The sequence below is a fragment of the Sylvia atricapilla genome, chromosome 3 (genome assembly GCF_009819655.1).
Source record: "Sylvia atricapilla isolate bSylAtr1 chromosome 3, bSylAtr1.pri, whole genome shotgun sequence".
NCBI classification, from domain to species: Eukaryota; Metazoa; Chordata; class Aves; order Passeriformes; family Sylviidae; genus Sylvia; species Sylvia atricapilla.
In genome coordinates, this window is record NC_089142.1 from 101715411 (window position 1) to 101741398 (window position 25988).

The 25988-nt window shown below is 51.5% G+C and overlaps 1 protein-coding gene across 11 annotated transcripts in view; it reads right to left on the reverse strand.

The window, feature by feature from the left end:
* LOC136359607 (sodium/calcium exchanger 1) overlaps positions 1 to 6504 on the reverse strand; it is a 93980-nt gene extending 87476 nt beyond the window's left edge. For all 11 annotated transcript variants that reach the window (XM_066316403.1, XM_066316402.1, XM_066316401.1 and 8 more), the window contains exon 1: positions 4675 to 6504. In XM_066316403.1, the coding sequence (XP_066172500.1) occupies positions 4675 to 6503 (1829 nt within the window). In that variant the 5' untranslated portion in view covers position 6504. The remainder of the gene's footprint in view (positions 1 to 4674) is intronic.
* Between the last annotated feature and the right edge of the window lie 19484 nt (positions 6505 to 25988).

The following is a 25988-nucleotide window of genomic DNA, read 5'->3' on the forward strand; positions in this document are numbered from 1 at the left end:
AATCCCACTGGGCCAGGGATCCCGAAATCCAGCTGGCCATGTCTGTACTGCCTGCAAATCCCACTGGACTGTGGATCCAAACCCTAAATTCACCTGGCCATATCTGTATCACCTCTAAATCCCACTGGGCCAGGTAATACTTCCAGTGGAGAGAGGAGAACGCTCTGCAAACCCCATGCTGGGCTCTGGAAGCAGGCCAAGCAAGAGTTTAATCTTGGCTGGGTGTCCTTTGCTATCTCAAGCTGTGCAGTGAGACGTGAGCCCTGTGCAGGCTGGGGCTGTGGGGCCAGGGGATGCACACTGGCCCAGCTGAACCAAGTGGGACCACAGAGGGGAAGGGAATGTACTCAACAAGTGAAACCTGAAAAGGGGAGTGTTGGTTTGCTTCCCTTCCAGCCTGCTTTACAGCATTCCCTCTGCCACATCAGAAGACATCCTGCTCCTCAGCTGCATCCTACTGCTCGTGTTGGAGCCTTTACTTTTTCCCTCTGAAGCTGCAGGCCACAGAAGAAGAATGGATATTAGAGGGGTACCAGGGCTGAGTCAGGATATTATTTTTGCTGTTTCTTTAGAAATATCTGACCTAACTTCTTTTTGGAAAAGGGGCACTTAAAAAAGCAGAACTGCTTGGTTCCCCTCCTGCCAATGTCTATATTTATTAACATCGACATTTTTAAAGGGCTCTTGGGAGGGAGCCTATGTGGTTTCTGGGGACACTTTCCCAAAAAAAAAAAAAAAAAAATCAGAGGATGTAGCTGATGTTTGTCTCTCTGTTAGTATTCAGCTCCTAAATTTATGCTTCCAGAGAAATGCCAGAACTGACTTGCACAAGTCAAATCCAGTGGGCAAAGAGTGTCATTTCCTAAATCTGCAGCAGACCTGTTTTATAAAAACAACTATAACTGTATATTATGAACAACAAGCTCATTTGACATAAGATTTTCCAAGCACTTACAGGTGTGACTGCCTAGGTGAAATATGAGTTTAATTGGTTGTCCACATGTACCATCTTCCCCACTGACATGAATGCAGTAAAATCTTTTCTTTAGGGTCGTGTGTGTGTGTGCAGACATCTGGAGCGCAGATTGTGACAGACCTCTAGCTGCAGTGTTATCCCTAGAAAAACTACAGGTTTTGAACATGAAAGAACATGTTTTCATGATTTCAAGGAGCTCTGCAGCCACATCTGGAAGATCTGGAAGAGGTGATGATGCCTTGGGACAGAAAGGAGAAGAGCTGATGGGATATCAGAGAGGAAAAGGATTGCTTCCTTCTCTAATATAGGAAGCTGGACTTCTTTTGAATTATTTAGCATTCAGTCAGGAGATAAAAATACACTGGCTGGCTGAACCAGTGACCTCCTCTATGATCACAATAGCTGTAGTAGATGGGAAGGGGGGAGGGCAGGAAGGAGCTACAACTGCACCCCCTCTGCATGTTCTCATGCAAAGAGCTGGGATCATTAATCTGCAGATGCCAGCCAAGGCTGGAGCCACCTTGTTGAGGGTGGGCCCAGAGGGAAGGCTCTGTCACACTTTAATTCACAGCACCTACGCTGCTGTCTCCTGTGCAGCATCACTGAGACTGACCTGCCTGAGACCCCAGACCTTTTCTCACGAAGCCTGGAGCAATGCACCATGCAAACCCCCTCCAAAAGCTGTTTCTTTCACTGGCCAGCATGCAGCCATTGAACACACCAGCTGTGCTCCAGGAACAAAGCACCACTCCAAGAGGCAGTGCTGGGTTAAATGTCCCACAGGATTACCAGCATCTTCTCCATTACACTTTTTTTTTTTTTTTTTTTTTTTTTTTTTTTTTTTTTTTTTTTTTTTTGGTAGCATCAGAAGGAGATGTTTGTTTAAATGCACGGGAGGAGCGTGGCTGCAGCAGTTAAACTGCTGTTGTGTGTACTCTGGGAAGGGGGGACATCAACAGATTGCACAATGGGGAAGTCTCTGGACACTGCAAACAAACAACACGTTACGTAATGAGGCCTTTTGGGAACCAGAGGAAGGTCTCCAGAAGATCAGGGCCCTCCCAGCGCTTTCTAATTTTACTGGCACTTACCAGCAAGCCAGCTCTCTAATAATAGAGGCTTCTACATGCTTTTCTTTCATCTTCACGTCTCCCTGTACTGCCCTACCTTTGTTCTTACTGCCCCAGAAAAACACATCCTACTCACTTTTATCACTGATTCATTCGGGCTTGAATGGCGGAACTGAAGAGGTGCTAAAAACCTTCAGGAAGGGCAGCAAAGACAACTCTTGGCCATCAGAGCATGAGAAAACCTGGCATTTTGGAACTTCATTGGTTCCAATGTGCTTGGGAGTTGGGCCATTCTGCATAACTGTGGCTTACCATGGAACAATGACAGAGCAAAAAGTCTTTAGCTCCACAATCCACATGTTTTGCCGGTGTATCTTCTTTATTGGAGCCAACTCTTCCAAGGGAGGATGCCTGTAAGCGCGAGCTCAGCATCAGAACACTCTGCAGGGTTTTCCTAAACTTGTGTCCAGGGAAAACATGGACCTGCAGCAAATCTTCTGCCAGTCAGATTGTATCACCCAGCGCCTGAACATGGACTGCAGCAGCCGAGTTTTACCTTGAAGACCTGGTTTAAGACCTCCTGCCTTTCAGGCACAGGGATAGATTGGAGTATGCACCACTGGTCTCACTCTGTCAGTGTCCTCTCCCACCTGAATAGGGAAAGCCCCTTGGCCAACATCTGTCCCTGCAGCCACCACCTCCTTCCACCCAGGACAGTTCTGAGGTTCCACCACTCACTGTGACTCCTGGGAGAGATAGTTTAAAGTCAGCAGAGATACAGAGGCAGATCTGCACAAAAAAAGCACGCTAGGGTTTCTAAGAAAGCTGCTCTCCCCCGTTTCTTGCTTGCTGTGCACATTGGGGCAGCTGGTGAGAGGAGGAAGGAGGAGGCTCGTGGCCCTGGTGAGGGCTCACCAGCACAGATCCCACAGGATGTGGTCAGCTGCCTCCCAGCACACCCCTTGGTCACTGGGCTGCTGGCAAAAGCCAGCAGTGAACAGCTCAGAGGAGGGAAGGCCACCAGCAGAGGCAGGCAGGCCCAGCAGTGCCAGGGAGAACACCTCCCCTCATCACAGCCCCAGCACAGACAGGTGCTGGGTGAAGGACAGCACAGGGATCCTGCCCACAGTGATGGATCCAAGGCAGGGCATGGTCCCAGCCCCTCTGAGTGCTGTGTCTGGCCTGCCAGTAAACATGTCACCTCCCACGGCAGCTGGGAACAAAGTCTAGCTGCCACTAGCCCAGTTTTGCCAGTGCTGAGTGACCTGGATAAAAAGCAAAGAGCCTTTGGGAGATATCCTTATAGCCTAGTTCACTGCATCTCTGCAGGCAACTCCCTGCTTCTCCCAAAATGATTAAAAAAAAAAAAAAGGAAAATTCAAATAACAGCATTCCTCTCTACTACATTTGTCATTCAGGAGTCAGGAGCCACGTGCTCTTGACCCTTGTTTGAGCAACCTGCCTGTTGAGGCCTCCAGATTGTAGAGCTGTGAAGTTTTAGCTCCGTTTTTCCTGGGAAGTCAAAATCCCAGCTGCTATAAATTCTGCCTGAGAACTACAAATCACCTTTTTTCCCCACCACTCCCCTTATCTACTTCAAGCAGTTTTACGGAGAAGTTTCATTCTCCCTGTGCAGATACAGGTGACAGAACACAAGGGCCACGCTGGGCACTCGCCCTGGTTTGTCTCAGCTCCTTGGAAACCAGTAGCACAATAAATAACACCCAAGCCATAATTTAGCTCTCCCTTGACACAGCAGTGCCCTTTCTCAGTTACTTCCTCCAGTTCTGTGCAGTGTTCCTGTGCGACAGAGCTCAGTCCCTGCTGGCTGCAAACACAGAATTCACTGCAGGGAGAGCCCCAGGCTGGAACAACAGAGCTCCCAACCCTCACTCCTCCCGGAGCACCAGCTGGGCAAGGAAATCTCTTCATGACATACCCAAGGAAAGATGTTTTCCACCATGATTTACCGAGCAAATTAATGTTCTCCACATCATGTAATAAGGCTGCAGCACTAATAATTTCCCTGCCATCCAAACGGCAACACTGGAGTAGCCTCCAACAGCTTTCAGATTCCTTTGTTTTTTACTTGCAAGCAAGATGAATGTGGCTGCAGCTACATCCTAACCACGAGGCTTCTTCCCTGCATGACAAGACTTTTTCAAGATGTGTATTTGACAGTGACCCAGAGCAGGAGGAGGTGAAGCAACCTTCACCAAACCCTGAGCAGAGCACCAGATGATCTGAGCTCCAACAGGAAAGGGGAAGCAGGTACCACAATTCACACCTCCAGTCTAAGCCCTTTGCAGTACACGTCCCTATGCCTGTGTGGTCACAGACACCTGGGTTTTGTTTCCTGTTCCACTGCAGAGCTGAGGCTGGAGAGATCCCAAATCGGCCCCACCTCTCTGCAGCTGGAAGGCTGGAGCCTCTCTGAGCAGGCATCACTCTCCAGCCTGCTGGCAAGGCAGGGACGCAGTGTTTCAGGCTCCCCAAAGCACCTAAGGCCATTCACGGCTCATTGCAGTGCCCTGGCACCCAAACACCTCCAGTGCAGCTCTGGGAGCTGAGTACACTTCATTTCAAGAGAAGCAGAGACTGTAAGAACCAAATAAAACCTTGACTTACACTATCTCATCGTTCTGGAACTCCAGCTCCCCGCAGGTGTCCTCAAAGTCCTCTCCTCCGCCTTTGGCCGTGCCTTCGATGGTTTTGTAGGGCACAATAACATTTCCTCGGGCTCCAGAGGTTCTCAGCACCTTCACTTCCATGGTTCCCACGCTCTCGCTGATGTGCGTCACGGGCTCCTCGAAGGTGAAGATGCCGGCGTGGTCGTCATCGAAGATGGTGACGGTGGCGGTGGCCGGTGACCCCAGGCAGGCCAGCGCTGAGGCGCGGCTGGCCTCCAGCACGGCCTCGTCCGAGGCCTCGGCGCTCACGCGGACGTTGCTGAGGTGCACCAGGAAGTTCTCGTCCTCCTCAAATATGTCGTCGTCGATGATCCCGACGCGGATTTCCTTCTGCGTCTCCCCGGGCTTGAAGACCACGGTGCCCTCGGTGAACTCGTAGTCGGAGCCGGCGTTGGCCGTGCCGTCCTCGGTGCGGAAGTCGACGCACACCGTGCGGGTCAGGTCCCCGCCGCGGCGCACCACGGTCAGCGCCACGGTGCCGCAGTTCTCCAGGCACTGGTAGGTGCCCTGCTCGAAGTAGAGCTTGCTGACGGGGTCGTTGTCGGCCGCCTCGCTGTTCACCTCGTGCATGCTGACGGCTTTCCGCGCCTGGTCGGCCGCGTGCCGCTTCAGGATGTTGCCGGCGCCGGTCATGAGGCGCGTGGCCTGGATGCGGTAGAAGGCTCTGCTCTTCTGCTGCTGGCTCAGCACCTGGTAGTTGGCCAGCTCGATGAGCTGCTCGATTTCCTTGTCAGGGTGCTTTTGTTTCAGCTCCTTCAGGATCCGAGCCATCTCCCTCCTGGCTTCCTCGTCGTCCTGGTCTTTCTCGTCCACCTCCAGCACCAGCGTCCCGTCCAAGAAGTTCTCCACGTGAGAGTTGGCCACCTTCCCGTCCATCTCGATGTCGGCCTTGGAGGAGGGCCGGTCGCCCTCGTGCTCGATGATCATCCCCCTCTGCTTGCCAGCCCGGTATTTCTTGTAGACGTACTTGTAAAACAAAAGCCTCCTGTCGGCTATCCAGGCAAACACCACGCAGATGGGGAAGAAGAAGAAGGTGAGCAAGCCTTCCCAAACCTCCACGATCCCGGGGGAGGACACGGACAAAATGATGTAAAGCCACGTGTAGGCAAAGATGCTCCAGGCCGCCGTGACAAAGAACACTCTCAGGTGCTTGATCTTCCGTATCTCCCCGTCCGGCACCACGTAGACACAGATGGCAATGATGACAAACATGTTGAAGGCGGCGCTGCCCACGATGGTGCTGGGCCCCAGGTCCCCGGCCGTGAAGCCGTGGCCGCACACCTCGATCACGGACAGGAGGATCTCGGGGGCGGACGAGCCCAGGGCCATCAGCGTCAGGTTGGAGACGGTCTCGTTCCAGATCCTCACCGTGGTTTTGCTGGTCTCCCCGTTGGGCTTCTTGATGGTGATCTCCCTCTCCTGGGACGTGATGACCTCGATGGAGGACATGAAGCGGTCGGCTATGATGGACACCCCCAGGAACATGTACACCATGGCCACAAAGTACACCGTTGCCCGAGCGATTTTGTCCCCGAACGAGGGGTCCTGGGGCTCCCAAATGGGCAGAATCACCCCCTTTTTGCAGATGTAGGAGCCAGCGCACTCCTCAGTGTCATTGGCAGGCAGCTCGCTGGGGCTCTCCCCGTGTGTGCCCTCTGCATGGCACAGCAGCACCAGCGCCAGGCTCAGGAGAGGGAGGCTCACTGGGAATGGGTGTGAGTGGGTTATTCCTGACATGGCCGCTCCCACCAGACGGCTCCCAAACATCCTCGACCTGCGGAGGCAAAAAAGAAAAGTGGCATTAAGTGAGGCCAACCGTACGTAACAGATTTTCCTCCCCAACGGTATGGTCAGGTTATCCTGTTACTGAAGAAAATGCCCATTTTGTCATGATTAGTGATGTTCTCCATGCAGAAATCCTCTAGCTCAGTCATCTGAACCAGGATGGATTCAGATGGTACCAGTGAGCCAGCACCTACCCCCTTTAGCTACCGTGATGTTTCTTTCCCTTTGCTCAAACCCTATTTGTTCAATTGCATTTCCTTGTTCCTCTAATCTAATTAAAGCCCATCGTTCTGCTTCACAGCTGGCAGAAGTGTTTCCCATTTCAAAATTACAGCGCACTCACTGGAATTCAGGGTAAGAGCAGGAGAGGACAGGGAAATCTACTATCCCCTTCATCCTGCTTAAAAAATATTTTTATACATTTTAAATCACTCTAAGCTATGGATTTCACAGTCTTCTCTTGCTCACAGTCCTCCCAAGCATCTACTCCACATTGGAAATCTGCACAAAGTGAGCTTGAGCCCTGGCAAACCCTTGCTCTTAACAGTCACTTGGTCATAAGGCGCACCAGAAGGGCAGCCTTGTAATTAATGATTTTGGAGCCATTCCTTCCACGGTGCATCACTTTGCACCTTCCCAAAACTGGAAAGAGCCCCATATGCATGGAAGCCTGGCTCTCTTGGCATGCTCCTGGAGGAAACGTGTCCCTGTGCTCTTTTCCCACTAGGTCAGCGTTGACGGCTTCCCCTTCAAGGGCCTTTCTCACTCCATTTACAGCATCAGTCATCAGGCATGACAGCCCTGCTCGCCTTTGTCCTGCCTCAGGATTTTCCAGCAAGGGAGAGGAGCTGTTAAAGAGGTTTGCAGTTAGTTAGCAGTGCATAAACCTACAGAACATATGCCTTTAGTACAAAGAGATGCTTAGTGAAGGAAAAAAAAAAAAAAAAAAAAAAAAAAAAAAAAACCAAAAAAACCCCCAAAAAACAACACAAAACCTGAGCATGCTCAGTGCTACATTCTCAAATTTACTAGCCAATAAAAGCCAGATCCCTAGTTATTAAAACTGTATATTTTCTCCTCAAGGAGAGCCTTTGCTATACCACGCTCCTCCAATGCCAGTTAATTTAATGAAATGGTACTTAAAAATGTTTATGCGAAGAGAGGAAAATGAGCATGTCAATACCTCAACTTCACTCTGAAATACAAAAAGCTGAGCTGAATTTCCTCAGAAAAAACCCACTCCTCTGAAAGAACAAACCACCAAAGCTCGGCCACGAAAGGTTTTAACTCCTGACCAGGGTAGGGGCTGCAGGAAGCAGTGGGTACCATCCCACCCCCATGTTGTGGGATCTGCTCCACAAAGAGACACCGTACTGCTGGATCAAAGCCCTCTCCTCCATTGGCTTTTATTTATGGATGCTGTAGTAATATAACCATTGGTCTGGAAGAGCAATACTGAGAATTTATCAAGATGGTTTCACATAAATGGCATTTTCTCACCAGGAGCTGTTGGTCTGCCTCCAACCCCCCACTCCCTGGTATTGTGATTGAGAAAAGAAAAAGATACACAGCAGAGGAAGCGAGCAAATCAGAGAGCTGGCTGATATGGACAGATAAACTGAACAAGAAAAAGCAAGTCTCTTGTAGGAAGACAGATTTAAAAGGAAGTTGTTTGTACCGGGAATCCTGCTAATGCTATGAAAAATCTCTCACTACCAGATTCACTGCCCCCTGATCATCGTGTCTGGGTACCTTCTCCTTCCCCAGATGTGAGTCGTAGCCACCAAAGTGAAAAAAAAAAAAAAAATTATGCAAGCATGCTGTTTGTAGAGAGGAGCACCTTGTTGCAGGCCGTTCCGTGGATGGCTGATCTGAAACAGATGTGCATTCACGGTCATTGAAATTCAGCTGAAGCATGAATTAGTCACCCAACATCTGCACTCCTGTGCCTCACACTGCTCCAAACCAAGCCGTGGAGACGTTTGATAAAGGGGCTGTCACAACACAGGCTGACTTGGTACCTACTCTGTTTAGCCCAGACAGCTCCTAAGTGTAGTTTTGTTTCCTTTTTAAATATGTAGGCTTAAAAAAAAAATTTCATTGTGGGCATAAAATATTACTCAGTTGCATGGTTCTTCACCCTTCCCTTCTAAAGCGTGGTAGTTTCTTCAGAAAACTCCAGAGCATCCACCTGTCCTTGTGCAGTTAATTTTTATCCCTGTGGCAAGTCATATCCCTGCACATGTACAATTATTCGGAGCAATCAGGCATTGTGAAATCCCCTTGGCAAGAAGAGAAAACAGATGGTTCTAGAAAAAATATTATGCTCTGGGTCACTGATTTAGGTCACGAAGAATAGGAGAGTCCCATCACACTTTGGACCAACTCTCCAGCCTTGAAAAGATTTGGGTACTGGAAGTCTCATTCAGAAAAAAAAGGACACCCACAAAATCAGATTAATAAGTAATTTGGACTTTATTTACCCTGTGTTTCCTCTTTCAAACATTCCAATATAAGTCGGGTTTTGTTTCGTTTTGTTTATTTATTTGTTTGTTCGTTTGAAATCGAGTCCCTTACTACTTTAAACAGGAAGAAAAAAGGCCTAGAGGCTTGCATCTGAGCAATCCATATTTCTGGCATTCCCAACCAGCACTCCATGTACCAAAAGCATTTTTTCCCTCAGATATCAGGAGGTAAGAAACGTGGGGCTTTTCTGGAGAGGGATAAGGAATGGCTGGAGCTTTGGAAGAGACATCCACCAGCCATGCCAACATGCCTCCTTTGAGCAGCAGCAGCATCCCCCAGCTCTGCTGTGTTGTCATTTTGGGGTATAGTCACCAAGAAAGGTTCACACACAGCTTTCCTACTTAGACCTAAATTCACTACTTAAACCTAAATTCACTATTTAAACCTAAATTCCCAGTGAAGCTCAGGAGTTATGAAAGGCTAGAAAATGCCTGGCCACAACATGCTGGTTACACACATGCAGCCAGAGCCTGGCACCCAAAACATCTCTGAGAAGCACCTGTTATTAAACCATCAGCATTTCTCTGTTTGTACCATCCAAAGTGAACAGTTTGGGCCCCAGAGACCCTCTTTGCTGTGCATTTGCCTACAGCTCACGGTCAGCATGCTGTGGCACAGTGCAGGAATATCCCCACAAAAATCCCTTCCAACACGCTGCAGGGAGAAGCAAGGCTACCTGGAGAGCAGCCCTCCCTCCAAACCCAACTTTGTTAGCTTTTCATTAAGGTGTCTCAATTGCATTTCCCTTTCTGGCCGTCAGCAACAAAAGCCTGTGCAGCAGCTGGAGCAGAGTGCCAGGCTGGCAAACCCTGCCTGCCACGGTGCTGGTGGCCTCGGTGGCACTGGCCCAGTGGCCCTGGGGACAGAGAGGGTCAGGGCAGCACGGGGCAGGGGCACAGGCTGAAATGTGTGCTGAAAAACCCCAAAATGCTGTCCTGGGCTGTAAGCACCACCTGATGCCCAGGGACAGCACCCTTTTTCCCAGTGCAGCAGGGGAACTGTCCTGGTGCTGCTGGAGGGCTCTCAGGGAGAGCTCAAACCCACCAGCGGAGACAGAGCCCGTCCTGGGCCCTGCTGAAGTGGCCCTGAGCCCCTCTCCCTTTCCAACCAGCCCCATGGCAGTGCCAGCAGGGGCTTTTGCACAGTCAGAGAGCAAAGCCTGTGAGAGGCTCCATCACAAGCTCAGTCTGGATGGAGCTCCTGGCCAAGGGTGGTCAGTCCAGCCTTCCTTCCTTTGACAGCACCCCTTGGTGCTGTCAAACACCAGGAGGGCAGCTGCTGCAGAGGGCTGCAGAGATGTTTGCCTCCCTGCTGGCCACGGGAGCTCTGGGTTTTACAAACTGCCAGGAGAGAGCTCCTGCTGCCAGCTCCTGCTCCTGCCCCCCAGCTGAGGAGCTGCCAGATGGGGAGGAAACAGCCTTTTAGACTCTGCTCTGATCCTTCCCTGGCAGCATCGATCCTTCAGGCTGCCTGGCTGCTGCATGCAAAGCGAGCCCGAAAGCTGCTCTGCATTTCAACAAAGCACAGCTTCTCCTGTGCAGCAGCATCCCAAAAGTCCCACTCCAGCCTTGAAATGTCCACTGTGAGACCCTCTCCGGTTTTTTTTCCTAAAGCTTTGCATCACACACAAAATGCAACACTCTAAAAGCACCATTATTTTTAAGAGCATTTAAAAAAAAAAAAAAACCCTTCTGCTCCCAGAGACTTTAATTACAGAAGGACTGGTTAAGGAAGGAAATGGCCTGGGCTCCACACAAAGAACGACTGGGAGAGGCTTTCCACGTGGAAATATTTCCCCCAGCATCCCACAGAAAACCTGTGCAGAGCAGCTGGCACCCAGCAGTGTCCACACCATCACAGCCACCCCACTGCAACACCATCATGGGCATCATTACTGCCAGTTTCCTGCCACCTTGGACGGGACAAGGTGTCCCCAAGCCGTGCCACCACCATGCAGGAGGCTGGAGCAGCAGCCTCTCTGTCCCCACAGGGTGCCAGCAGAAACTTTGCTCTTCAGGTGACACTGGCTGCTTTTCAACTCAATGTAGGAACATAACCATGAGAGTTGTCGCAACGCCACGGGGATTCGCAAAGAGCCTTTTCCCATCCCACAGTCAGAGCTGGACAAGAGAGGACCTTTTCCTAGCACTAGGGAGAGGCAGGGAAGGCAGCTCGAGCTCCCTTTTTTTGGTGTCACAGGCTAGAGGCAGAGCCAGAAGGGCCAAAAACTGACAAAGCAGCAGCTGGTGGTCACTGCAAGGAGCAGCCAGCCTGCAGGATGGAGAAACAGGGACCCCCAAAAAGGCAGATTCTCTCCTATCCCAGGGTCAAACCTCAAGTCCCCAAGTTATAGTCATGCTTCTGCGCAGCAGGATGCTCCTGTGGGCCCTGCAGGAACAGAAAGCTTCAAGGGAAAGGAGATAAACCCTCTTCCCCAGCTCCCTGCGACCATCCAGGGGTGAAGAGGTGGAGATGTCCCCCTCCCCAGTTCCTCCTGCAGGAGAAGAACAATCTGCTGCCATCTCCCTGGGGAAAAGCACTGCCAACCTCATCTCCACGCATGGCACTGACAGCCTTCTCTGCAGGAATAGTGAACTTCTCCTCTGCTGCTGGCCCTGCCTGGCCATGCTCAAGCCTGTGCCTCACTGAAATCAGCAGTGTCTCTACAGCAGACAGCTTGGACTGGGAAAAGATATGGCTGCAGGGATAAAAAACCAAAACGAAACAAACCATCTGGTCTCTGACCATCACAGGTGCAGCTCCTCGCAGCCAAGGGACACCAAAGGGGTGCCAACAGCCCTGCAAGGAGGCACAGGGTGCTGTGAGATCTGTCTGGGCAGCCACAGGCTCTGCTGTGTTCACTTCTGATCGTGGTGCTGACCCCGTGGTGCAGCTTGGGCAAAACTGAGCTCCTGCCAGCTGTGAGATTCACCTGTCAGAGCAGGAGAAGGACCCTTCTGCTGCACTGCCTGGACATCCAAGAAGCTGCTGAGCCCAGAGGCTGTGTTGCCACTCAGGGATGGCACTTTAAACACTGCTTGGAAAACCCTTGGCTCATCTCTCTCCTCCAGCTCTGCCTGGCTCCTGCTCCCTTTCACCCAGCTCTGCCACTCCAGAACAGGCACAGCCTGTTGGCATCCCCCACCCACGACCCATGATCCTGTGGATCTCCACATCAGGAAAATGATTTTCCAGGCCATCAGCATCCTGATTGCATCAGTACAAAAAAAAAAAAAAAAAAAAAAAAAAAAAAAAAAAAAAAATCCCATCAAAACCTTTCCAAATATAGTCAGAGGCACAAACCCTCCATGAGGCCGATCAAGTAAAACACACATCAGGCCACCCTGGTTTCTGTAGAGGACATTAAAAAGTAAGAATAATTATCAGTCTGCAACTGACTTTTCCAAGTGTCCTATCTCTTCAATGAAACATCCAGTCTCCTCCCACAATTTCCCCAGCAACTTTCCAAAATAAACAGACAAACAGAGAAAATAAAACGTCCCTGATATAAAATTTCGGCCACATTGGATGAATTTGGGGGCAGCTTGCAGAAAACGAGCCTGGAACCGCTTTGTCAGGGAGATTACAGTCTTGCTTTTCACGCATGGAGACCAAGTGTCAAGTTATCCCTTTCTCCCACGACTCAAGAGCTCAGCAAGGAATATGCCAGGAAATAAGACGCAAAGGGGAAACGCTACGTTTCTCTGGAACTGGGTTTTTTTCTGTTTGTTTGCCTGCTCTTTAAACAACTGTCTTCCTTCTTGCTGCTGTCTCTAGCATTCATTTCTTCATTTCTTTATCTTTACCACCTGCCTTTGGTCTCTTCTTTATCAAGCAGCATCAGGCTCTTTTCTTGTGATCCCTCTTGGGCTGCTGATGCCTTCCCCTCTGCCCTGTGCATCTCCCTGGCTGATTGCAGCCCCGTGTGCCCGTTCTCCAGGAGCTGGCCCTGGGGCTGCCTGCCTGGCAGGCTCCCTGTGCTCCCTCAGGGCAGCCCTGCATCTCCCTGTGCTCCGTGTGAAATGGGAACAGCATCTCCCGTGAGTGCTGGGAGAATAAAACACTGCTGATAACTCTGAGGCAGCCTGGGGAGGAAGTGTCTGCCCAGAGGTGCCCCAAAGGAGCCAGAAGGGAGGAATTAACAGGCCTGTTGCTTTCCCCTCTGCCTGTGTCTGCTCTTCCCTCTGGGAGTGTTTTTGCACTGGGTTTGTGGGTCTTCTGTGCCGCAGGATGGGCCCTGCAGGAACAGAAAGCTTCAAGGGAGAGGAGATAAATCCCCTTCCCCAGCTCCCTGTGACCATCCAGGGCTGAAGAGGTGGAGATGTCCCTGGGGACGGACACAATGCAGGTTGTTGACCTGAGCCATCCAGGCATGGTGCCAGACAGGGGCTGGGCAGGGGGTGACCCTGGCCTGCCCCATCCATGGCTGTGACTCTCCTGGCTGTGGGAGGGGGCTGGAGCCTCCCAGCAGAGCCACATCCAGAGGCACAGCTCTGGCACGGCTGACTCTAGAGGGAGCTGGATGCTAGTGCTGAGCAGATGGGCAGCTTCCAGACCCCCAGACCTCAGGCAAGGGATTCTGAGCCCAGGTGTGTGCCAGGCCTTCCTTACCCACCTCGAACACAAGGTTAGCCACCCTTTCCTTCTCTGCAGACTCCCCCGCTTTCTCTGTCTCCTCAGGAGCTCTTTGCAGCACCAGATCTCGCTTCTATTTGTAGCCAGGTTTCCTTAGGAAGCCAGGCACATGAAATCACAGTTTCCATGTCTGTCTGTCTGTTCTCCCCCCTCTTTCCAAGTTCAGCTGAAATCACCAGAGGGACAGAGATAACAGCAAAAGCCAAGTTCCTCCGAGGTTCCTGCGAACAGCTGGAGAGATCCCACTCACACCCTTGGCAAGGGACAGCCCAGGCAGGCAGCTCAGCCCTCAGTGGATGAAGAGCACAGCGGCCTGCAGCAGCCCCAGGTGCAGCCAGGGTTCGCACAGATGTCCAGGAGCCGGGAGCACGTGCAGATCCCAGCACCCTGAGCTCGGACAGAGCTCCAGGTTACCCCTGGGCCAGTCACAAAGAGAGCCACTGTCCCTTCTGTTGTCTGTGTCCAACCTCTTGATTGGTCATCCAGTGGTGCTTGGACCTTGCAGGGCACTGGGCTCTATTACAGGATCTCCGTTTCATTAGGATGCTGGAGAACAGGGTTTTTTTTTTCCCCAGTGAGCAATCAGGGCTGTATCCCCTCAAAGCCACAGCAGAAACCCAAATTCTGCCCCTGATGCAACGCCAGAAAATCACAGCCCTGAACTCCCTGAGCCTATCAGGACACTACAAAAGGCAGACAAGTGGCTGTGCCCATACAGCATCATGTAAGGTGCTGTAGAGACTCTCAAGAGCAAGGACATAAAGCAAAGTTTGTGCCATGTCATGTGCAGCAGTGCCAGGAGAGAAGACAAGGGGCTGCTACAGGACAGTGAATATTTCAGTTTCAGGAGCCATTCCCTGCCAAGAGATTACAAAACCCTTGGGGAGAAAGCGAAGGGAGGAGAAGCAAGGGAAGTTTCATCAGGTGAGAGCTGTGCCAGCCGTGCTGGCGCTCAGGGATGCTGGACACACAGAGTCCACCCAACCTCCTCAGGTGCCTTGAGTGCAAAGCCTGCTGGAGAGGAAGCTTTGAGCAGCGTGGCTCCTCAGCACTGATTTAGGAGTTGTTCATGTCAGCAGAGCTGCTGAGAGGAGTCAGACAGCTTTCCTGGGAGCTGCTGGTCAGGGCTCACGGCTTGGCTGGCAGGTGATGCTCCTGGAAATGTTACACTATTTCCCTATTTGGGCTAAACGTCTGTGCTGGACCAGGGGCAAAGCTGCTGCTGAAGAACGAGTCAGAAAGAAAAGGGGAGAAAGGAGCAGCTAATAGACGCTCCCAAAGGATCACAAATGCCTTTCTTTGCTGATAGCCACGTCCCTGGCCAAAGCCACACAGCACAGCTCTTTTTTTCCTGGATGCCACCATCCCATCACCATGCATGTCCCAGCTTCTCTTTTCTCAAAGGCTCAGCCCTTCCCTTTGGAATGGTGACAAACAGCACGTGAAGTCCTAGGCAGGTGCCAGGGGAGCCCAGAGAGAACCCCGGCCTCTCCCAGCCTTCGTTCCCAGCGCCTGACCTGCCAATTCCCGACGCCTGGGACTGGAGGGATGAACAGGTTCCCGCACAGCTCAGCCGAGGAGCAGCCCTGAAAGCACACGCCGCTCGCACCCACACGCCGGTGACCTTGTGATTTTTACTACAGCTTTCATTTTCGGCGCTCCCTTAGCGCCTGCTGCATTTCTGCAACATTTTGGCAGTTCGCTCTCGCCTGGGAGACAGAGCAGAGCGTGGAGTTGTTTTGCGTGGCTCGGCGGAGTGTCTGTGCGTGCTGCGGGGGGATGAAGCAACAAGGCTGGGAATAAAGAATTAAACTCAAGATGACGGAAGAGCCCCAGCCATGCTTCCACCTAGACAAAGCCTACGTGATGAGCGCTGCTTAATGCCAGCCCTTCATCAACGCACGCTGCTGGAGGCGAAAACGGGAATTTCGGCGTGGTGGCTGCAGGTGCCTGTCTCAGCACCGCCCTGGGGGATCGTTCCAGGGCAGGGGAGGCAGCCCTGCCCGGAGACACGCACGGCCCCGCCGGGCGGAGGCACCGCGCCCCAAACCCCCCGGAGAGGGAGATTTCCCTCATCCCCCCTGCCCGAGCCCACAGCGCCCGGCTCTGGGGCTAAGGGCTACGAGACCCCCGCCCGCAGCCGCGCCTCCCATCGCGACATATCGCGACTGGCCGCCGGGGGAGGGCGGCCAGCCCTTTTCCGCCTGCCTGGAGGTGCCGCGGCTGGGGCTGTAGGAAGCGTTCCCGGCTCTCTGTGTGTGTGTGTGTGTGCGCTGGGAGTGCGAGCATCCATCCCACCCTCGCCTCCCCATGGGCTCCGGGTCCCCCGCGCCGCCTCCCCGCAGCCTCCCCCGGCGCTGGGATGGCGGTGTGCGGGGCACCGGCGGGCTGGGCAGGCTCGGGGGGCTCGGCGGGCTGTCGGTCCTACCTGGCGGCGGGCAGGAGCGGGGCTGGCCGGGGCCGGCTCAGCAGCGGCGGGGCATCGCGGAGGGACGGGCGGCGGAGCCCCGGAGAGCGGCTGCGGCGGCGGCGGCGGGAGAGAGAGAGAGGGAGAGGGAGGGAGAAGGGAGGGAGGAAGGAAGGGAGGGATGGAGGGATGGATGGAGGGAGCGCGCACACGCACTCACACACACACACACACACACAGACACACAGGCGCGCCCCGGGGATGCGCTCAGCCGGCCCGCCCCGCAGGCAGCCTCTCCTCCCTCCGCATCCCTCCGCCGCGATGTGCGGGCAAGCGAGGGAGCCCGCCGTCCTCGTCCTCCTTCTCGTCCTCGTCCTCCCGCTGCTGGAGATATTTCCCGAATTCCTCCTCGGATCGAGGGACTTTGAAAGGCAGGGCTGGTTGCGGACCCACCCCCCAGCAGCCCTGCCCTCCCTGCCTGGGGCAGTCCCCAGCCCTGCCCTGCCCTGCCCTGCCTGCCCCCAGTCCTGTCCTGCCCTGCCTGCCCCCAGTCCTGCCCGGGACGGTCCCCAGCCCTGCCCTGCCTGCCTCCATCCCTTCCCAGCCCACCCCACCCGGGCCGCTCAGCTCCTGCCCGCATCCCCACGGCCGCCCTGCAGCCTGCCAGGGCGATCCTAAACCCGTTTGCGCCCTTCAGGAGGGAGAGAGCCCTGGGAGAGATGGAGAGAAGGGAAACGTGTGTGTGTGTCTGTCTGTGTGTGTACAAGGAGAGCCTTGCCGTGTCTGCCCCCGTGCCCCACGGTGCAGCTGTGGGGAGGCAGGAGGAGCTCGGGAGCATCCCGAGGGTCCCTGGGTTGACGTTGACCCCCCTCTGACACCCTCAGAGTGCTGGCAGGGGTTACCAGGGGACATGAAGTGACAGGCAAGGGGCACATGGCTCAGCCAGGACCCTCCTGGGAGCTGGCCTGGCATTTGGCAGCTTTTTTGTGACCCCCCCGAGCCTGCTGTCCCCACAGGAGGGTCACGGCGCTCAGGGAGGTCCTGCAGGAAGGCAGCAGCCTGGCACAGAGGGACTTGCTGCACCTCAGGCCGACCAAAGTGTCCTTCCTGTGGGCAATTCCCCTTCCACCATGCCTGAGTGACTCCTCCACCCTTCGCTGGCTCCGGCAAGGAGCAGATGAACCCGTTGTCCCACCCTGCAGGCAAAACTCTGTGACTTTAGGAACTTAAAATAGGAGCAGAGCTAATAACTCACAGGCTGGTGTGCAAGTACCCAGCGACCTTGACGAGCCCTCTGTGCCCAGATCTTCAGGTGCAACCAGAGCTGTGGGGAAGCACAGACATTGTTTTAGCTCCTGCATCCTCTTACACCCTCCCCTCTCATCTTGTCAGTTCTGCCTGGAATTTTGGTCGCCACTGACCAGACAGCAACCCAGAATTTTACTTTTGAGTTTTGTTTGCGCTTTTCTTACCTGCTTTGAACAACAACAACAAAATTTTTGAAGATTTTTGCACCGCTGCGTCATTCAGCAGACATGGAAAACTAAATTTCTCTGTCCAGTGTAATGGGTAAGACACGGACAGTTTCACAAAACTCCTTTGTAAAGCACTTTGTGGTGAGCTGCCCAACCAACGAACCAGCTACTGATAATTAGTGTTGCAGCCGTTGTGGGTATTAATTAGTTCTGGTCTCACTTTAAGAGCTTATTGCCTGTATATGGAAGGAAAGGCATTTCCATAGAAGAATTTGGTGTAGAAAAAACCCATGATTTTGTGCCCAGCAGCTCACTCCGATTTTCTGCCTCACCTCTTTTGATTTAAAACCCTTTAGAGGAGGGCTGAGTTTGCATCTGGCGTGTGTGGCACTTTGATGGCACTCAATTCTCCCAGCAGGGCCATCGACATCAAATGAGCCCAGCTAAATGTGCTTGTGCAGGAGCTGAGCAGAGCAGTGCATGTGCATCTGTGGCACTTGCATTGGCAGGGGCTGCAGGATGCAGGGCACTGCACGAGCTGGCGTGGCTAAAGGATGGTGTGAGCAGGGGAAATTGGCCTGGCTGCTGCAAACACAATCCCTGCTGCTGCTTTCCCCCCTTGGAATCCAATCACTGAGCCGGTGAGCAGTGGAACTCAAATTTTAGTCATGGAGTTCTCCCTAAAACTCCCTAATTCCCTCAGTAATGTTGCTGACCTACTTCCCGGCTCTTTCAGTGAGTACAGAGCCCGACTCCTGTGGGTCACCAAGGCTGTGTTAATGGGCATCCACTGGTGAGTTGCCCTCTGAGGAGCCAGGCAGGCTCCCAGCTCCTCCAAACTCCTCCAAACTCACCTCTCTCCTCAGTGCTCCTGTCTCCCAGTGCCTCCTGCTGACACCCTCCAAAAGGCTGCTTCAGCTGCGGGATTTCTGTGACATTCTGGGGGAGCTGAAGAGAACAGAGGGTTTGTCAGTGTCTGTGGTGGTGCCCCTTTAGCCCCCGAACCCTTTGTGTCCACCCAGCCCTAATGGCACTGGGGCAGCAAAGGTGAACCCCAAAGCAGCTTTTATCTGCTTCAAAAGCCGCTGGTTGGGAAGAACACGAGGCTGGGAGGCTTGGAACGATGTGGTTCCTCACACTGCCCTTTGCAGGCACGTTTGGACCTTTCTTTTCTTGCAGCCTCCAGGAGAAAGGTGGAGCTGGGCTCTGAAGGGAAGGTGGAAATCAGGAGGTGGAGAGACAGCGAGTCCAGCTGCTGGAGGAGATGCTCTGGGACTGCTCCTCGCTGCAGTTGAAGGTGTTCACGCTGCGTTTTCTCAGCCAGGAGAGCTGGAGTGGTGGCTGTGACAGCGTGGAGCTCTGCACTCAGGGAAACCTGCGGGGCCAGCTGAGCAAACGCTCTGCCCGCTGCACCAAAGGCAACGAGAGCGAAAAATGCAACAGGACCGCTGGTGTCCTGACACAGCAGGTTTTGTCACAAAGGTGTGGGCACTCCCGGTGGCAGCCTGCACCGTGCCGGGGGAGGCAGAGCTTGGCTCCAGCCACCTCCGTGCCACCCTTTGCAGCCCTGCAAGGGAGCGCCCAGCGCTGCAGCCACGCTGACAGCCACTAAGCACCGATCCCTCGTCTCCAAATCTTGGGGATCGTCGTGCCGATAGTGAGCGAACGGCTCATTCATTCCCTCCTTCATTCATGCCCACCCACAGCTCCCTCCGACAGCAGCCTGCATCTCTCTGCAGTTGCTGGAGGAGGTTTCAGGGCATTGTCTGCAATATTCCCTGCGATTGAGGCACTTCTTGCTGGCAAGGGATGGGGTTAGTGGGCTGTGCAGCCTTGAGCACAGGGCAGAACTCTCTGTGCAGTGCTTCGTGCAAAGAGACATCGGAACTGCTGCACAGTTTAGAGGAGGGGGGCACAAAGCCTCGGGCTTTTTTTTTTTTTTTTTTTTTTTTTTTTTTCCCGGAAAAATTCCTGCCTTGTATTCCCTGTAAGAGACAAGAGGTCAGGGTGTTCGATTCTCCTGCCACCCTTTCTTGTCCCTCTCTGGAGCGTCTCCTCGATGGGATGCTTTGGTCTCAGGTGATGCTGGAGGGTAACCATGGGTCTGCTGCTTTGGCCGGTGATCCCTGGTCATGGTTTTTCCTCGAGTCCCTCGGGAGGTGCCAGAGAGGTCCTGCAGAGGTGGGTTGTCCCCACCTCTGCTTGCTCCTCTGCCCGTGCTCCTCTCCACAGCAGGCTCGAGCATGTGCTCCCTGAGCACTCCCTGGCTCTCCTGTGCGTGTTCTTGGCAGCCACCTGGAGATCCCTGGAGAGTGGTGTTTCTAAAAAAGATGCTTGGAAACATCGTTCCCAGCGATTGGAGCGCTTCCTTTCGCTGACACCTCCAAGGCAGCCTTGGCTGTGAGGAGGGTAAATCAGGCACTCGGGAATGTAGCAGATGGGGTGGGACACACAGTAGGAAGGGCAATTTTGAGTGCTGGACATCAATATATCTCTTTTTGAGCTCTCCAGGCAGTGCCTCCTTCGCTGTTTCCAAGTACCTGGTGCCATCTGAGTCCCCATGATTCCGTGGAGGTCTGATTGAAACCCAGCTGTCCACCAGCCAGCCAGGGGGCTTGGAGGTGAAAATACACACTTCCTTCTCCCCTGGGAAACTGAGAGCACCCCAGATGTGAAAATATCTCCTCCCCATGGAAAACTGAGAGCACAGGCAGCACCCCAGATGTGAAAATATCTCCTCCCCTGGAAAACAGAGCACAGGCAGCACTCCAGGGAGGAGGCAGAAGTCGATGAAGAGTTTTGGCATACCTGTGAAAAATGGGCACTGTGTGATTCACCCCTGCTTTGGGAGCCTGCAGAGGTAAATGGAGAAAGCCATTTTGTGCCACTGTAGAGCTTCCCTCCAGATATTCTCTCTGTGCTGTGTTTTGTGTGTGTTTAAACAATGAATCCGGAGCACTAATTCATGAGCATAGCTTTTAACAGCTTAAGGAAGAGCTTTCCTGGAGGAAGGAAGCATTGACTGGCCAAATTTTGCAGAGCACTGCTGGTGTGCAGCAAACACAGAAGTGCATTTGCACTGGAAACCACCTGCTGCATGGGGACTGGAAAAAGGAGTAGTTAGAGGAGCCAGACTTGAATTTAGGAAGTTTGGATAATGGGGAGAGTTGCACATATTTTGCAAACATGTGGGCTGAAAAGCAAGCCACGCATTCTTCCCTTCAAATTCTGCTTCCTAGTATTTCTGGAAAAAAAAAACCTGTTTTCTGGTCACCAGGCATGTACAGGAAAAATTCAATATGTGCACAGAATGGCTTCAGCAGCTGGGCTTATTGTGAGAGATGAACAAGGTGCAAACTGTGTCCTCACTCTTCTCCAAGGGCTGGAAACAAAAAAAAAAAAAGCCTCCTGGCAGCTGTCAGTTTTCTCACCAGCAGTGCATGCTTCTCCTCTGGATTTGTCTTCTGCTTTTGAGCCCTTCAGTTCCGTGCTTTTCCATTTGCTTGGCGACCAGAAGAAAGTTAAAAAAACCCATAAGAGTGCTGCAATAGTGAATCACATGACTCCAGGAGCTGGGACTTCCAGAAAAACAGAAGTGCAAGCACCATGTGGCACTGTCTGGGAGCCCTGTCCTGCAAACTGGGGGCTGTGAGGCTTCCTCAGCAGCTCTGGCCCTGTTCCTCCTTTGATCCATGAGCAAGGTTCCCATAGTTACCAGTGGGAAGCACAAGGCAAATCAGATGTAGAGCGTGGCTCTGGCTGTGGCCCCTGGTCGTGAGAGTAATTTGGCCTTCTCTGTGTCATCTGTTTGCCAGCCTTCAGCAAGGCTGGGTATTCCAGGGAAAAGGGCCCTTTTTGTTCATTAGAAGTGAGGTGTGACTGGCCTCAGATGGACAAAGCACGGTATTTTTATTTCATTTACGCACTCTAGATCAGGAACACCTTGCAAAAGCCAGGCCCGTGAGGTGAGAGATTGTGCAGTGACAGTCCTTGAGTCCTGGGGACACAGGAACATGTTGTCTGCTGTTATCAGTCCATTTGCTGGAATTCCCAAGGCACCTTGGAGAACTCCTGTGTCCTTGCTGCTGGTTGACTTCCCCCCTGAGACAGCAGCAGGGCTCTTTTCCCACTTTCCTTCCCCACAGCTCAGTGTGCTGGCCAGGGGCTCACACTGCTGCACACACAGATTTCACTCTTTGGGCACAGTTTGCTCTGTTTCTTCTGTTTTGTGTCTGGAGACGTATGAACCATGAAAATGAGCATGAGAAATGCTTATTTCACTCTGTGCTGCCTGCTCGAGCAATGCTTGGGCAGAAATCAGTGCTGCATGCCCTAAACACAGGAATTGAAACCCTGCATGTAAGGAGAATTTACCAAAAAAAAACTCCCAAACAAACAAACAAGAAAGAAAGAAAGGAGGAAGGAAGGAAGGAAGGAAGGAAGGAAGGAAGGAAGGAAGGAAGGAAGGAAGGAAGGAAGGAAGGAAGGAAGGAAGGAAGGAAGAAAGAAAAGAAAGAAAGAAAGAAAGAAAGAAAGAAAGAAAGAAAGAAAGAAAGAAAGAAAGAAAGAAAGAAAGAAAGAAAGAAAGAAAGAAAGAAAGAAAGAAAGAAAGAAAGAAAGAAAGAAAGAAAGAAAGAAGAAAACAAACAAACAAAACTAAAACAAAAACAAAACAAAAAAACCCCCACCACAAAACAAACCAAACAAACAAAAGCAAACAAAAAAAAACCAAAAAAGAAACAAGAAAACGAGATGTAACTTTCTGATTTACTTTCTGATTTCTTAGTGGTTCTGGTTTGGGGGTTTTGCTGGACACTTGGAGATGTGAAACCTGTGACACCATTTGTAAGACTGGATTTTCCTTTCAAATTTCCATGCTCTCACGTGCTGGTCTGTTTCCTCCTTGGAATTTCCAACATTTAAAAGCTGTTTAAATGTTTAAAATGGCTCGTTTAAAACCTGCTCTGACCTGAATGTTTTTATCACTCTCTCTGGACTGTGATGATGCTTTAGAATGATTGAGGATGCTTCTTTGCCACCTGCCTCATGGTTAGAAATCCTTAAGGTCCCTTAAGGAAGTTTGCTGCTCTTTTGGGAAGCTGTACTCAGCTCCTCTGAAATCTGGTTTGATTTTGGGGGCTGCAGAACCAGTCTGCTGGTGTGTGTTTGGTGGAGCAGCATCTCTCAGGGCTGATAAAGGGCATTCAGGGAATAAAAGCTTTCCCTTTTCCTTCAGTTCCCTTCTGTAGACGAGTCTGCGGATGGCTGGGACAAGGAATTCTGCTGACCTGTATATTCTAGAACACGTGGTTTTATTGCAAGGGTCGTGGGTAAAAGGGCCTTGCCTTCAGCCACCAGCCTCAGCTGGAGGGAAGTCCCAAAGAGAGAGGGAGAGAGAACAGCAGGGTGAGAGCTGAGAGAGAAGGGAGCCAGAGAGCAAAGGGCAGGGGGAAGAGAGCAGGAGAGAGCAAGAGTAGGGGGGAAGAGGAAGGGTAAGAGAGAGCAAGGTCCTTGTTACAATACATTATATCTCCTTTTGTGATGAATATTCCAATTTACAGTGACCAACCAACACAAGACACAAAATCCTATAGAATCTACATACAGCCTCTAAGAACTACTATATTACCATGCTGTGTTATATTTTAAACTCTAAAAACTACTCTTTAGACTTCTGTTTTGCTACATTGACCTTTGGATCCCTTAGCCAGCAGAAAGGTATTGTTCAATCAAAAGGGATTCTCCTTCAGCTAGCTGGGCTATTGTTTTCAGGTTATATAGTAACGAAGACTCAGTATCCTACAACTCAAAGTAAGCTTTCATTTCTATTTCGATTATAGGTTTCATATTTTCAGAATCTTTTGCTAAGCAATCATGTTTATAAGGTTTCCCTGATTCATCTTCCCTACACCTTCCAAATGCACCTCAGTCTCTCAGAAACTCTCTGCCCCTCAGGATACCAGTGTGGTGTTTTGGTGATTGTGCCAGGGCTGCCCCCAGTACCTGGGTTGTATTGCCTGTGGCAGGTTCTAGAGCTGAGCCAGGCAGCGGCTGCAGAAGAAAGGAGAGAAATGAGAGGTCTCAGAGTGATGATTCAAGAGGAAACATTGCAGGAATGTAAACTGACAGGTCAAGAGGAGACACACATCCCTGCACATCTGAGAGAGGGGATGCTTTCCATTCCTCCTGCTGACGGGGTCAGGAGTCAGGGGGTTAAACTGCAGCAGGGACACTGAGTTTGGCACAAGGTAAAACTCTCTGTGGCCATGAAGGTGATGGTGTGGGCAGCTGGGCTGTCTGTAAAGAGGGAGAAAAAGTGTATTTTATCACTGAAAGGTTTCAAGATCATGGATGAGCAAACCTCAGATCAGGTGTAGGTCACCTGATTCTCAGCATCATTTCACCCCCCAAAAAATACATCTGGAGATGAGCAATCGGGAGACATCCAGCACATCACAAAGAGAAAATAGAGGCTGTGATAAGGCTGAAAGGAAAGAAGAGCTTTCCTTTAGGCTTTGGACAAGAATTTGATGTTGCAGACGAGTCAGAACATTGGAAAAGAGGCCGTGCTGGGAGAGCACAGCCAAGTCTAGGTGGCAATACTCTCCAATTTCGCACAACCTGGGAGCAGACTGACCTTCCTTCCAGGCTGGCAGCCAATTTCCTGGGTGGATGAGCCACTTAGGGCACCAGGGAAGGGAGCTGATTGCTGCTCTGGAGCCCGGGGCATACCCCACTTGTGTTTTGTCCTGTCAGGGTTTGTTCCACGCTGTTGTGGTTTAGTAATTAGACATTCCCCAATTTAATTCTCCCACTAAAACCACTCCCAGCTCCAACTGGAGGCACAAAAGGCAAGATCATGGGCTGAAATGAGCACATTTACTGGAAACAGCAGAGAGATAAGAAATGAATGGTGACAGCAACAACATTATTTGAAAAGTGTACAAAAAGAGAGAGTGATTCACATGCCAATATGCTCACTGGTTTTTTTTTTTCTTTTGCACAGGCAGATAGTGACAGAACAATGCTAATTGTTCTAAACTAAAAGAGAAGAGATTTAGATTAGATGTTAATAAGAAATCCTTCAGTGTGACGATGCTGAGGTGCTGGAACAGAAAAGCTGTGGATGCCCATCCTTGGAAGTGTAGATCAGATATAAGGAAGAAATTTTAGGAGGAAGTTGTGGATGCTTCATCCCTGGAATTTTTCCTGGCCAGGCTGGAGGTTTGAGCCAACTGGTCTTGTGGAAGGTGTCCCTACCCACAGCAGGGAACTGGATCATCTTTAACCTCCCTTTTTAAACCCAAACCAGGCAGTGGATTCTGTCATTCTACGGAAGTAAGTATAGAAAAACATGAAAAAATATGGAAAAATATGAAAAAAATATGGAAAAATGTGAAAAAAAAAATGAAAAAAATGGGGAAAAAAAATCTTTGGTTAACCGTGACTTAAGGCTGTCTAACAACATGAAATAAAGGAGTGAGGAGCTACCAGAACCTGCAGACTGTAAGAAGAGGGGTGATGTCCCTGTCTGATCACCAGCTACACTGACTAGACAGCAGCAGGAAAAATTGGCAGCAAAGAGAAACATCGCTGATAACAAAGGCAGGGGCACCAGCTCAATCACTGGCTTGTCTGGGAGAGAGGGACTGCAAAAAGAAGCAAAAGAGGGGCAGAAAAGAAAGAGGCAAAACCAAAATATGAGTAAAAACAAGTGACAGAGACAGGAGTGGCCTGGGACCTTTGGTCACTGTGTGAGGTAATGAGCAGCAGAGGTGTGAGGCACAAACCTCTCCCACAGGCAGCACAGCTCCCCAAAGAGCCTGACTCAGCACAGGGCTTCCCTCTGTGTGGCACAGACCCCGCTGGAGAGACGTGTCTGCATCAGGCACTGCCACAAGAGCAGGGACACGCCACAGGCAAGAAATGAAGTTACAGCTCAGGGTGAAGGCAGGGCATCTGGGCCACGGAAACATCAACTTTATTAAGGTTAGAGCCTTCAAACTTGTCTTGCTCTGTGACTTCTGTGGGCTGCTTACACTGAGGCACGTTTGGAGATAATCAGGCTGGCTGGCTCAGAGAAGAGAATGTTAAAATTTGGCATGTTCTTATCAACAGGGACAGAAAATGTCTAGGAAACATCAGCGGTGGCACAGCTTGTGATGCCTGCAAACCTGTCATGTTTTGTAGCATTCTTCTAGATCTGTGCCTCAAAGCATGCTCAGAACAATCTGCCTGGTGAGTTTTAAGGTAAGAACATTGAAATTAGGGTAAAAGGCTGAATACTTTTTTAGTGCATTATGGAGAGGGACATCTCCAGGGATTTTAACACCTTAAGGCCCTTTCTTTAAGATATGCTGACAGGTTTGGTCCTGGCCTTTCAAAATGCAAGGGACTCTCACCAAGTTGTGGATCCTCAGGTGG